Source organism: Cygnus atratus, chromosome 18, assembly GCF_013377495.2.
Source record: "Cygnus atratus isolate AKBS03 ecotype Queensland, Australia chromosome 18, CAtr_DNAZoo_HiC_assembly, whole genome shotgun sequence".
NCBI classification, from domain to species: Eukaryota; Metazoa; Chordata; class Aves; order Anseriformes; family Anatidae; genus Cygnus; species Cygnus atratus.
In genome coordinates, this window is record NC_066379.1 from 10,278,367 (window position 1) to 10,290,522 (window position 12,156).

The following is a 12,156-nucleotide window of genomic DNA, read 5'->3' on the forward strand; positions in this document are numbered from 1 at the left end:
GGAGGCGAGGGGAAACAGAGTTTCTTCATTTTCTTAATCATAAAAAAAAAAAAAAGGGAAAAAAGGAAAAGTTTATTGCCAAGTCAGTGTTTTAGGGTTTTTTTTTTCCAGAGCCCACTAGGTACTTTACAAATGGGTAAATCCTGCTCTGGGCGCATTGAAGCCCGCTTCTGGGCCTGCCGAGCCCGCGCACACACAGACAGGACAGAAACGTACGGCGAGGTCAGTGACAAACGTATTATTTGATCTGTATTGGAAATTGTTGTAAAAAAAGTTACAGTAGAACCTCGTAAATCTGCAGAACGGGGAGCTTTCACACACACGCAAAACCTGGAGGCCTTATTCCACTTCCAAGCAGAGTTGTAATAGCAAAGTGCTGTAGTGAGGTCTCATATTACAAAGACTTCAATAATCTTACAATTATAGGCTACAGAACATTTACCAAAATGCTTGAAGTATCATAAATTAACAATAAATAAAGTACATCGGAATGCAACGCGGTATTTGTTCAGTTACTCACTGACTCGCAACACTCGAGTTCTCGGTAAGGGGTCTTCCAGTCCTTGGCGCGACGCAGCGAGGTTCTGCTGTGGGTGATAAAGTGCTGAGGCATAGAAAGGACACGAGACTGCAGCATGGTCACAACAGTTTTCAGGCAGTGACGATGGATTGCTCTAGCCACTTTGTTGCATGAGTGCCTGTTTCTTTTTTTTTTTTTTTGGACGTCTAAGACAAAAACAATTCAAGCACCTTCCCAAAGAGGAGTTCTACAGATTGTCCCACGTTTCTATGGCTGGTGAAACACACAGACATGCCAGTGTAGCAGTTAACGCATGATGCCACTTCCACTTAAATACACAGAAATGCTTTTTTTTTTTTTCCAAAGCACGTGTACTCAAACTGAAACAGACTCGTTTTATTTATTCCCCCTGAGTTGCCTAGAGGCGTTAAGATGCACATAGGTGGGGTAAGCAAGCTTGTGTCACTGTGAGTAGGAATCTCTCCTGTTAAGACTAAATGAACAGCTAGTACGTTGACTTTTATAATTCCTTCTACACATTAAATACACACAGGCTCCAGTTCTTTTTCTCACTGAAGTCAGCAGCAAAAAGCCTCTCACTGAGGCTGGGGAGGAAGGGGCACTGCTAGGACCAGCCCATGGCCAGGACAGCATCGAGGGACTCCACACTCGGTCAGAGATGTGGCAGAGACGTCCTCGTGCACCTCTAGGTGAGACATTTGGGTACATTCAGCTGTTAAGACATGCTGGGCCAAATCCTCACTGCGTGGTGGTCTGCTTCTGGCAGTAGAGCGAGGTCCACTGACAGCAGCTGAGGCCTTATGGAAGGAGATACTGAATCTGTAGGGTTTTTATTATTATTATTTGAAATAACAAGGGGGTTACCTAGGGCCTACCTATTAAAAACAGCCATACTCTACGCTGTGAAAGTAAGTTTCCCCAACAATTTCACAAGCTAGCAATACAAGATAGGTATTGAAAGGTTTGATGTAAAGACAGTTTGCCATTATGCAAAAGATTATTTTTCCTCTCCAGTTAAGATAACATCCTTTAACTATCTTAGAATAAATTAATAAATACTAGTTAAATTAGAAAACAGTACATCTGGTCAGACTAGTGATACAAGACGGTTCTAAGGAAACCAATCAGGAGAAGAAAAATGATCTTATCATGAAATATGTGCAGTAATAACTGGCCACAAAGACATATGGAACCTCTGATTTCCCAGCATTTGTGACATTCAAGTTATTTAGAAGAACAATAGCAATGTTGAAGTCAGCTATCTAGCCTAGCCTCCTCCTCAAATCTAAAACGTAAGTCCATATTCTTCCGAAAGAAAATGCAGTTGGCTACTAGTGTTGCACAAATACTCGTCTCTAGTTAGTATAATTGGTTTGTGACTGTGCAGCATTTGCAGTATGGGATGAACGGAGACAGTCAGAGACTGCACTGCCAGGTTGACTTGCACGGGCTGCTTCTGCCGTTCGGTTTTTCACGTGGGATCAGTTGAGCCTTTACCTATGCGTGTTATCGGGAAAGCAGGAGTGTGCATCACATCTTCATGCTAGACACGAATTATTCGTATGTGGCTATCTGTATTTTCTATGGAGCTTTCCATTGTTGGTTAAAAAAGTTCTTTCTAACAATAAAAAAGTTGTTTGTTAATAGCAACTGTTCTGTTCACATTTAAAATTTCACATTCCCTTTAGAATGTAGTTTTAAAATGTGGAGCAGAGCTGACACGTTCCCCAGGCTTACACCAAGTATATTAGATGGAGAAGGAACAGTTTTTACGCCACGCTGTCACAGCCTTTTCCTGAATTATCTGCTTTCCCAATATCCATTTCAATAAAGTCCTCTGGCAAGTCTTGCGTGCCCTCCGCCGCGCCCTCCGCCGCGCCCGGCTGCTGCCGGTGGCACAGCCCAGCCTTGCACGGTCTCACCAAGGACAGAAAGACGGCACCCAGGACCATGCCAGCAGCACAGGAGTAGAAGGCTGAGCTGTAGTTCTGTGTTTTATCCACTAAGACACCTATGGAAGACACATTTACACCAGTTAGCCACAACCTTCTCCCACATTCTTGCCCACCCTGCCTAGAAGAGGATTCCTACGGGTACCACTGCATCAATATTTGCAAGGAAAAGGTTAACTGATGACAAACAGATGCCACCTTAAAGGAAAGGTGGGAAAACGTTATGTTCAGTCATCTTTATGCAAGTCAGAAGACCTGAGTCACTGCAGGGACACTAGGGCTGAGATACTTCGGGCAGCTATGTATTCTGGTAGGTGTCACCTTTTTTGCAGCGTGTGGTAAGACCACCTGCACAGGGAAAGCAGTCTGCTTCTGCCGCTCGCTGCAGCCTGAACTGATGCCAGTGCTGGGTTTCTGACAGGATCAGGGCAGCACTGCAGTATTTTTCTCTGCCCTGAGGTTCCTCCGTGGAGCCTGCCTCGTCTTTGGGACTCTGCAGAGCTGCACTGCAGCAGTCTTCTGGCTCCGAGAGCCTCCCCACGCTAGCTGCAGGTCTTTAGGGTAGCACTATGACTAGGGCCATCACAATACCTTCTAGAGAGGTCAGCACCGGTATTTATCAGACATACAAAAAGCACGATGAAAGTTCTGGTTACCTGCAAGGGGTGGGCCAGCCAACCCAGCTAAGCTCTGAATGAAGACGTAGACTCCAGCTGCGGAAGACATTTTTGCAATGCCAACCACGTCGTCTTCTGCCAGCAGAGGAATGTGCGTGCCCGCTACTGTCCCGAGCATGAACCCGAAAAATACGCTACATGTCATCAACCCCCAGAATTCGGAGGCAAAAGGGAAGGCAAACAGTGCTACAGACAGCAGAACGACACAGATGAGTTCGATGTAGATCTTGCGGATAGGCTTTTTGTTGAGAACCCAGCCAGCTGAAATTCTTCCAAAGACCTCTGCGATCGCCATGGCTGACAGTATGTATGCAGAGTGGTCTTTGCTGATGCCAAGGCTGCGACTCAGGGGAATGATGTACAGGGAGGGAGCAAAGAACCCCAGGGTAGCAAATAGGCCAAAGAATGCATAACAGATAAAGCTAGAGTCTCTCATCACAGAAAAGTCCAGTAGTTTGGTTTTTGGTTCTGTAGGGGGACTGTTGTTTTCAACGAGGGTCTGTGCATGTTCCTTTGGTTCTTCACTTTTCGGCTCTGCTTTGGTGTTTCCAGGCACATTTCTGGGTGAGGTAGTTATTTCGACTCCTGAGTCAATGGACTCTATTGAGGTGCGTGTTTGCTCGTTTTCAAGCATGTACTTTGTCTCCGTGGGCTCTTCCGGAGGCTGCACTTTCACTTCTTCTGCTTGCTCTTTGATTATAATGGGTCGCAGCAGCGATCCGCAGATGACAATGCTCAGCTGCAGCACCCCAACAGACAGCAGGCTGTATCTCCAGCCGATCTGCTCCTTCAGAGCAGTAATTGCTGAGGAAAGAGAGCACAGGAACGGAGTGTAACTAAAAACCCCTGCAGTTACACCAAGAAGCTATCTGAATTTCTGGTTAGCGGAGCAACCAAAGCCGTAGCGCTTCTGGCACCAGCTGAAGGGTCCCGAGCACCTCAGCCCAGATGGAGGCGGAGCGTGGGCCCCTCCTGACCATGGACCTCATCCTGCCCTGCCCAGGGCCACCCAGGGGTGGGCACCCACGTCTCAGCAGGAAGGCCAGGCATCACATCTCACATCTGGCTACCAGAAGCTATCTTGCTGCTTGTCACTTTGGAGGTCCCAACCGCTTTGGGATGTGCAGGGATGTAGGCGGTGTTATTTTTAGTGAATGAGAGCAAACGCAACGTTTGAGTTTCCTCTTTCAGCTGACCCCACCCTGCAGCCAGCTACCAGAGGAAGTCTGTCGGCCTCACTCAAAGGTGCGTGCAACTGCTTAATTACAAGCCCTCGGCTGCAACCAAACGAGCTCTGGGATGGGTATTAGCCGAGCACAAGCGTGCACGTGAGGCCGCCATCTGAAGGAAAGGCCCCAGACACGCAGCTGGGGAGAGGGCAGCGATGGGGACGTGTGGGATGTGCTCCTCTCCTGGGCTGGGGGCAGGTCCCCAGCAGGCTGCGGCCGCTCAGCCGCCTGTGCTCAGCACGAGCCCACTAACCTTTAGGAGCAGTTATTTGTACTGCCTGCGTTTTAAATAGCTGGAGTTTCTCAAGTCTTATTTTTAGCCTGCGAGCTCTATAAAGGGAACCAGCGGGTCGGGTAGCGGTGTAGCAGGGCCTGGTGTGCCAGGCAGCGCTGGGGAGAGCGCAGGCCTTTCCCCAGCACCTGCCTGTGCTCCTTTCCCTCTCCCTGCTGCAGCTCGGGGCAGCTGCAAGCTCCTCAGCACCGTCCCTTGTGCTGGGGGACTCAGGACCCCTCCCTGACAGCACAGCACCTCGGCTGCTGGGGACAGGGGAGGGCATTTGCCGTGGTTAGACCTCTCTTTAGGATTACAGGTAATCCTGCCTGTGGGGCAGGAGTGCCACAGGCACATCAGCTACAACCTGGGGGCTGCAGCAGCTCACGGTAAGGCCAACGAGCACCACTGGGTTGGGAAAAGGATCAGAGCAGGCTGTAGGTGGTGTAGGCATGCAGGAATTCACGGTATGCAGGCACTGTACCTGGTGCGAAGGAGAAGACAGCAAAGCATTCCCCTGTAGATGCCACTGCTGTGACCAGCGAACGCCTTTTGTCAAAATACTGTGATAAAATGGTGACAGTCGGGAGGAAAGAGAGGCAGTATCCGAGGCCTGTGAATAAATGCCAAAAATTGCCATAACAACAAGTAAGGGAGGGGGAAACACTGATGCGAGAACACGTTAAGTCAGCTTTCCTGGTGGTGAGATTACAGTATCATTTCGGCCAACTCAGCAAGTCACCCTGGAAGAAAACCATTGGGGAAACCAAAATGTTATTTTTTTAAATTGGACGAGAGGAAAAAAAAACAAAAGCAAAACCCAAGAAAAAACAAAAACAAAAGGCCCAAAACCCCAAACCTGCTAGGCAGTGCCTGCTGTTCCCAAACAGAGCAGTACTTGCTTTGAGGACCTCATCTGCTTAAAGACTCTGAGCCTGCAGCAGTTGCTCCCGTAAGCGAGGCAAAGCTCACTGGCAGCAGATGTGAGCGGGGCATCCAGGCCAGATCGGAAAAAGGGCAAGGTAACAGGAACAAGAAGTGAGGGAAAGGAGAGGATTTGACCTGCGAAGGGCTCTCACTCCCCAGCAATCCCAGTTAAACCAGCAGCGAGCGGGGCTCCTGCCCAGTGCAGGCGCAGCGCCCGGGCAGAGCTCGCTGGAAGCGACGTGAAAGCGTGCGGCGGGACTGGGACGGGGCCGACTCACCAGAAACGATGCCGATGGTGACGTACATGTCCGCGACGGTGCGGGCGAAGGAGGCAGTGACCATGCCGGTGCTGACCAGCACCCCGCCGGCCATCACGACGAAGCGGTGACCGAAGCGATTGCTTAGGACGGTTGACAGAGGAGCTGGGTGGGAAGAGAGCCGTGGTCAGCACAGGTCGGTGCTCAGCACACAGGTCGGCAGCTTCCCCAGCTGCCGTCCCCTTCGGAGCCTCTCCCTGCACCTCTGCCCTCTCCCAGTCCCCACCACGTGCCACCTCCCCGTCAGCCTCGCTGAGCGCAGCGTCGCCCCTGCAGCCACCCTCGGGTAAAAAGCTTCCAGAAGAGACCAAGGCATGGCAGCCTGGGACAAACCTGCTGCAAAACCCACTGAAACAAGCGGGTTTCGGTGAAGCTCGGGTTATACGTGAGGCTTTTCACTAAGGAATTAGGCCGTGAAGTTCTCTTTTCATCAGTTTCACTTCTGATGAGAGCCGAGCGGCTGGGCTGGGCTCAGCCCCCGGAGCCAGGGACGCAGGCTGCGCCCTCATGCCGGGCAGGACAAGTGGCTCAGAGGGACCGGCAGGTCGAGACAGCCATTTTGCGGTGTTTCAGGAGCACGGCCTCCAGGCTTTATGGAGGTTACGTGTCGTGGAGCCATCAGAGACACGAGTCCCAGATATCAGGCCCTCGCGTGCTGAGTCAGCAGCACGCCTGCACCTTCTGACTCGTGCCCTTTACTCTTACCTGTGAAGGTCTGCACAAACACACAGATGGATATGATCCAGGATATCCTGCTGTTGGTTTCGTCAAAGCTTTCCATCAGGTCGTTGAAGAAGACTCCAAAGGATTTTATAATGCCGTACGTAAGAGCTTCCACGAAGAAGAAAGCAAAAGCAACCGTCCAACCCCATCCTCCGTCAGGCACTTTAGTATAAACATTTGGAGTGGTGCACGGCATTTTTACAGCCTTGACCGTCATTTTTGATCTGGAAGAGAGGGGAGAACAAGCCAGGCATCAGCGTAAGAAGAATTCTGCTTACGGAGGCATGGCCTCGCAGCCAAACCATCACTAAGGTGCCATTAGCCAGTCCCTGGGCTGCTGAGGAATTAAATGCAGGCGCTGGGCTAAAGTTCCTCCCTTGATGGTCCCACAGGGACCATTTGTGCTCGTGCCCTTTGAACCGAGGGCTAGAAGCTCCCCGCCCAGCACCAGGGTGAGCTGTTCCCATCGGCGAAACCCAGCGACCGGCTGCGGTTCAGCGCAGGGGGCTGGATGCAGTTCGTGAAAGATCCGCCGCGGCACGCGGAGAGGGCTCGGACCGCCCGGGCTTCCCACGGCGCTCCCCGGCCCCAGCCCTCCTGCCCGGCCTCCCGGGGGGCAGCCACCAGCACCTCCGGGTGCTGCCGCTTTCCTACGGGGCTGCTCGGTGCCAAAGCCGGCCACGGCACGCTGCTGCCTGCCGAAGCCGCCGCGCGTCGCCTTGAGCGGCCGCTGGCGCTCGGGGCGGACGGCGGCTGCTCGGGAGCGTGCTCCTTCCCCCAAAAACACCGCTCCGGGGCTGCGAGCCCTGCCTGCGTGCACCTTCCCGGGGGGGGGTCAGCGTGGCCACAGCGGGGACGCCCCCGCTGCCACCAGCTCCCCACGCAGCCCTCGGGCTCAGCCGCGCCGCGACACCTGCGGCGGCGATGGGGACGTCCCGACGGCGGGGCACAGCATCCACCCGGGACGGGGACGGCGAGGGGCTGCACCCCAGGGGCTGCCACCCCCCCTACCCCCCCAGGGGCTGAGCCTCCCCGCTCCGCCAGGCGTTTCCCTCCTCCATTTTACACGCCGGAGGAACCCCGAGCGGCTCCGGCAGCGCTTCCCCATCCCACGGGGGAACTTCTCGCCCGGCGGCGGGCGTGCACCTGCCCGGCTGCGGCACCCAGGGGTGACCGCGAGCAGCCCCGCGCCCACCCCCCCGCCCCCAAAGGGGGGGCACCCAGCACCCCGCTGCCCCCCGCTCTGCGGTGCCACCAGGTGGGGCGAGGCCGGTGCACGGCTCTCCCGGGGGGGGGGGGGTTCTGCCGAGGGATGGAGCGAGGCGTGGGCTCCAGCATCCCTCCCGTAGTAGCCGGGGGGGGGGCCACGACCACCGGCGGGGCTCGAAGTTTGTCGGCCCCCCCCCCCCACGAGAGAGGTGCGGGGTCGGGGCTGAGCTCCCTGTGTCACGGCACCGGGGGGGGGGGGGGGGGGGGTGAGGTTAGGGGGCACCCCGCTATTCAGGAGCGGGAAAAGGAAAAAAAAAAAAAAAAGGAAAAAAAGCAATAATCCCAACCCTGGGCGTGCATAATGGGCATCGCGATGTGAGGAGGGATTCAAGTGGGCCGTGGGGGGGGGGGGGGATAAGAATCGAGGTGCCAGAGCCGAGCCCCCAGCGCCCCCCCCCCCCCCCCCGGCATCACTTTGGGACCGTTTCAGACCTGGTTTCTGCATCGCCGCCGCCGCACCGGCTCCTCGGCGGGCGCCGGGGGCCGCCGGCTAAAAATAAAGGGATGCGGAAAAGGGGAGGGGAGGAAAAGTGGAAGGGGGGGGGGGGGGGGGCACAAAATAATACCAAAAAAAAAAAATAATTAAAAATACGATTAAAAAAAAAAATAATAATAATAATAAAAAATAACCCGCAAGCCCATCCCTCCCCCACCCCGCAAAGCCCCGGCAAGGTGTGTGCGTGCCCCCCCCCCCCCCCAAAAAAAAAAAACCCCAAACCCAAACTCACCGGGTGCAGGGGGCTAGGGGCTGCCCATGGCCGGCGGCGAGAGGAGGCGGCCCCGCTGCCCGCCGGCTGCTCCCGGGGCCCGCGGCGGCGGCTGCTCGGTGCCCGCCCGGCCGCTCGGGGCCGGCCCTTTATAGACCGGCTGCAGCCGGTCTCCGCCGGCGGCTCCGCAGCGCCATGTGCGCGCCCGGCCCGGCTGCGGCGCGGCTCGGAGCGGAGCGGAGCGGAACGGGGGGGGGGGGGCGGGGCTGGGGGGGGGGTATGGGGGGTTGGGGGGGGGATGGGGGGTTGGGGGGGAGGTTGGGGGGGGGATGGGGGGTTAATGGGGGGGGTTATGGGGGGTTGGGGGGAGGTTGGGGGGGGATGGGGGTTAATGGGGGGGTTATGGGGGGTTGGGGGGGGAGGTTGGGGGGGGGCTGGGGGGTTAATGGGGGGGTTATGGGGGGTTGGGGGGGGAGGTTGGGGGGGGCTGGGGGTTAATGGGGGGGTTATGGGGGGTTGGGGGGGGCTGGGGGGGATGGGGGGGTTATGGGGGGTTGGGGGGGAGGTTGGGGGGGGGCTGGGGGGTTAATGGGGGGGGTTATGGGGGGTTGGGGGGGGATGGGGGGTTAATGGGGGGGTTATGGGGGGTTGGGGGGGGATGGGGGGTTAATGGGGGGGTTATGGGGGTTGGGGGGGAGGTTGGGGGGGGGATGGGGGTTAATGGGGGGGTTATGGGGGGTTGGGGGGGAGGTTGGGGGGGATGGGGGGTTATGGGGGGTTGGGGGGGGCTGGGGGGTTAATGGGGGGGTTATGGGGGGTTGGGGGGGAGGTTGGGGGGGATGGGGGGTTAATGGGGGGGGTTATGGGGGGTTGGGGGGGGAGGTTGGGGGGGATGGGGGGTTAATGGGGGGGGTTATGGGGGGTTGGGGGGGCTCGGGGGGATTTAAGGGGGATTGGGGGGGTTGTGGGGGGTATGGGGGGTTAATGGGGGTTGTTGCGGGGGGTTATGGGGGGTTTGGGGGGGTTATAGGGGGATTTAAGGGGGATTGGGGGGGGTTGGGGGGGTATAGGGGTTAATGGGTTGTTGCGGGGGGTTATGGGGGGTTGGGGGGGGCTCGGGGGGATTTAAGGGGGATTGGGGGGGTTGGGGGGGGTATGGGGGGTTAATGGGGGGTTGTTGGGGGGGGTTATGGGGGGTTTGGGGGGTTATGGGGGGATTTAAGGGGGATTGGGGGGGGTTGGGGGGGTATAGGGGGTTAATGGGGGGTTGTTGCGGGGGGTTATGGGGGGTTGGGGGGGCTCGGGGGGATTTAAGGGGGATTGGGGGGGTTGGGGGGGGTATGGGGGGTTAATGGGGGATTGGGGGTGCTCGGGGGGATTTAAGGGGGGTTGGGGGGGGTATGGGGGGGTTAATGGGGGGTTGTTGGGGGGGGTTACTGGGGGGTTGGGGGGGGTTATGGGGGGTTTGGGGGGGCTCGGGGGGATTTAAGGGGGGTTGTGGGGGGTTATGGGGGGTTAATGAGGGGTTGTGGGGGGTATGGGGGGTTAATGGGAGGTTGTTGGGGGGGTTATAGGGGATTTGGGGGGCTCGGGGGGATTTAAGGGGGGTTGTGGGGGGTTATGGGGGGGTTAAGGGGTTGGGGGGGGTTTAAGGGGGGGTTAAGGGGGTTGTGGGGGTTTATGGGGGGGTTATGGGGGTTTTGGGGGGTTTAAGGGGGGCTTGGGGGGGGTTTATGGGGGGAATGGGGTTGGGGAGAGGGGAATGGGTTTTTTTTGGGGGTAGTGGGGTTTTGGGGAATGGGAAGGGGATGGGGGGGTGCACGGGGGGGGGGGCAAAGGTGCACTGTTGGGGGTTTGGGGAGGGGGAGGGCACCCCTGATCCTGATCCTTGCCCCGGCACCTGCTGGGTAAGGGGGGATTTGGGGAGTGGTGGGGGTGTACAAAAGTGTGGGTTTTTTTGGGGTGTGGGGGGGTAAGAGCATGCCCCCTGACCCCAGTCCCTGCTCCAGCACCTTCTGGGGTTTGGGGTAATGGAGGGGGTTGTGCAAAGGTGTGTGGCTGGGGTTTTTGGGGAGGGGGAGTGCCCCCTGACCCCACTGCTGGCCCCGGCACCTGCTGGGGTGAGGGAGGACGGGGGGGAGTGAGGGCGCGAGGGGGTACGTGCAAAGGTGCGTGGTTGGGGTTTGGGGGACGGGGAATGCCCCCCGATCCCGCCACCCGCCCCAGCACCTGCTGAGGTTCGGGGGGGTGATGGGCTGCGGGGGTCCCGGTCCAGGAACCGGGGCCGCAGCAACCCCCCCCCCCCGCCACGAATAGGGCAGGGGGAGCAGGCGGTGCCCGCGGGGAGCAGCACGACGCGTCCCCAGGAGCACGTTTGGGTTTGCGCCGAGCTCAGCCCCGGGCCTTTGCGCCCAAGTTTCGTGCCCCCTGGTCTGCAGGAAGGGCTCTGACGTGCGAGCTGGGCTGCAAGCAGAGGGCATCGTGCGCGCTTTTAGGCCCATGGGGAGCGTGGCCGCGGTCCGGCCACCTCTCGGCAGAGCCCCCTGCTCCCTCCTCACCCCGCAGCTGGGTGCGGGGCCGGGAGCGTCCCCGGCTCAGGCTCACCGGGGAGCAGGAGGCAGGAGCGGGACGGGACGGGAGCAGCGTTTGCACGCTGAAGCCCCGCACGGGGTTCGCGGAGGCTCGGGCGCGCGCCCGTCCCCTCCAGGCGATGCAGGCAGCTCCTGGAGGAGAACAGCTCGCGGTGCGGGGAGCTGAAGCGGCGGCGTGAGTCCAACTGGAAGCGGGCGGCACCGGCTCGGCACCTACGTGGCTGGGGGAGGAAGGGAGCGGGGCACTGGAAACACGGCGCGGCGGCGGCGGCTTCCTGCGCCCGGCTGCAGGGCCGGAGCTGCAGCCATGGCGCTGCAGGGTTTCCCCTAATTTTCCTAGAGATCAGTAACAATAAATAAATAAATAAATAAAATAGGAAAAACCTGCAGCTGCCGGTGTCCTTGAGCAGGGGAGGAGCGCTGCGGTGCCCGGCTCGCGGTGCCACGCTGGCACCGACGGTGCCGCCTTGCACCAGGCACGGACGGACGCTGCCCTCTCGCACTGCGCTGCCCGGGGAGCCGGGTGCAGCGTGCTGGGGTAACGGGGAGCCTGGCGGTGCCGGCTCCTAGCCCTGGAGAAATTACCCGAGGTGAAACGTTCCTTCAGTCCCTAACCCGTCCGCGAGGGCTGCTGCTTTCGGTTCGGCTGCAGTCCCTTCGGTTCTTTCACAATGGGAATTGCCGGTGGGGCCGCACAGGTACATTTAGTGGGCAGCGGGGGCAAAATTCTGCAAACTTCTAAGAAATCGGGCGAATAAGCTCTCGATCCCACTCGATAACTTAGACAAAGCAATTAACTTGACTAATTCCTCCCGGCAATGCCGGTCCATCGGTCGCTGACCCCAGCCAGCCTCCGTCGCCCTCCCCGCCTCGTAATTCTTCCTGGCAGCGACGGGTGCGAGTGGTTCTGGGACAACAGGAGGGGTTTGTGCCTCCAGGGGAGAAATCAGAA

General features: G+C 57.9%; 1 protein-coding gene across 3 annotated transcripts; it reads right to left on the minus strand.

The window, feature by feature from the left end:
• Positions 1–232: 232 nt before the first annotated feature.
• On the minus strand, positions 233–8,753 carry SLC16A6 (solute carrier family 16 member 6). Of its 3 annotated transcripts, none has more exons than XM_035558810.2 (6): positions 8,635–8,753; positions 6,620–6,861; positions 5,876–6,019; positions 5,155–5,283; positions 3,150–3,974; positions 233–2,552 (listed from the first exon to the last, which is right to left on the minus strand). In XM_035558810.2, exons 2-6 carry the CDS (start codon positions 6,852–6,854, stop codon positions 2,311–2,313), a joined length of 1,575 nt encoding a protein of 524 aa, XP_035414703.1. In that variant the 5' UTR covers positions 6,855–6,861; positions 8,635–8,753; the 3' UTR covers positions 233–2,310. The 3 variants fall into 3 exon arrangements, with proteins under 3 accessions (XP_035414703.1, XP_050570358.1, XP_035414705.1); XM_050714401.1 differs by lacking the exon at positions 8,635–8,753 and adding an exon at positions 8,339–8,390 and having other exon boundaries at positions 251–2,552; XM_035558812.2 differs by lacking the exon at positions 5,876–6,019 and having other exon boundaries at positions 251–2,552; positions 8,635–8,709.
• Between the last annotated feature and the right edge of the window lie 3,403 nt (positions 8,754–12,156).

Excerpts from the sequence above, each read along its gene's own strand:
- SLC16A6 (XM_035558810.2), bottom strand. The coding sequence starts at position 6,854 with ATGACGGTCAAGGCTGTAAAAATGCCGTGCACCACTCCAAATGTTTAT. Across the intron at positions 6,020-6,619 it reads GTTTGTGCAGACCTTCACAG|CTCCTCTGTCAACCGTCCTA; the intron begins GTAAGAGTAAAG and ends CTTCCCACCCAG. Across the intron at positions 2,553-3,149 it reads GGCTGGCCCACCCCTTGCAG|GTGTCTTAGTGGATAAAACA; the intron begins GTAACCAGAACT and ends TGTCTTCCATAG.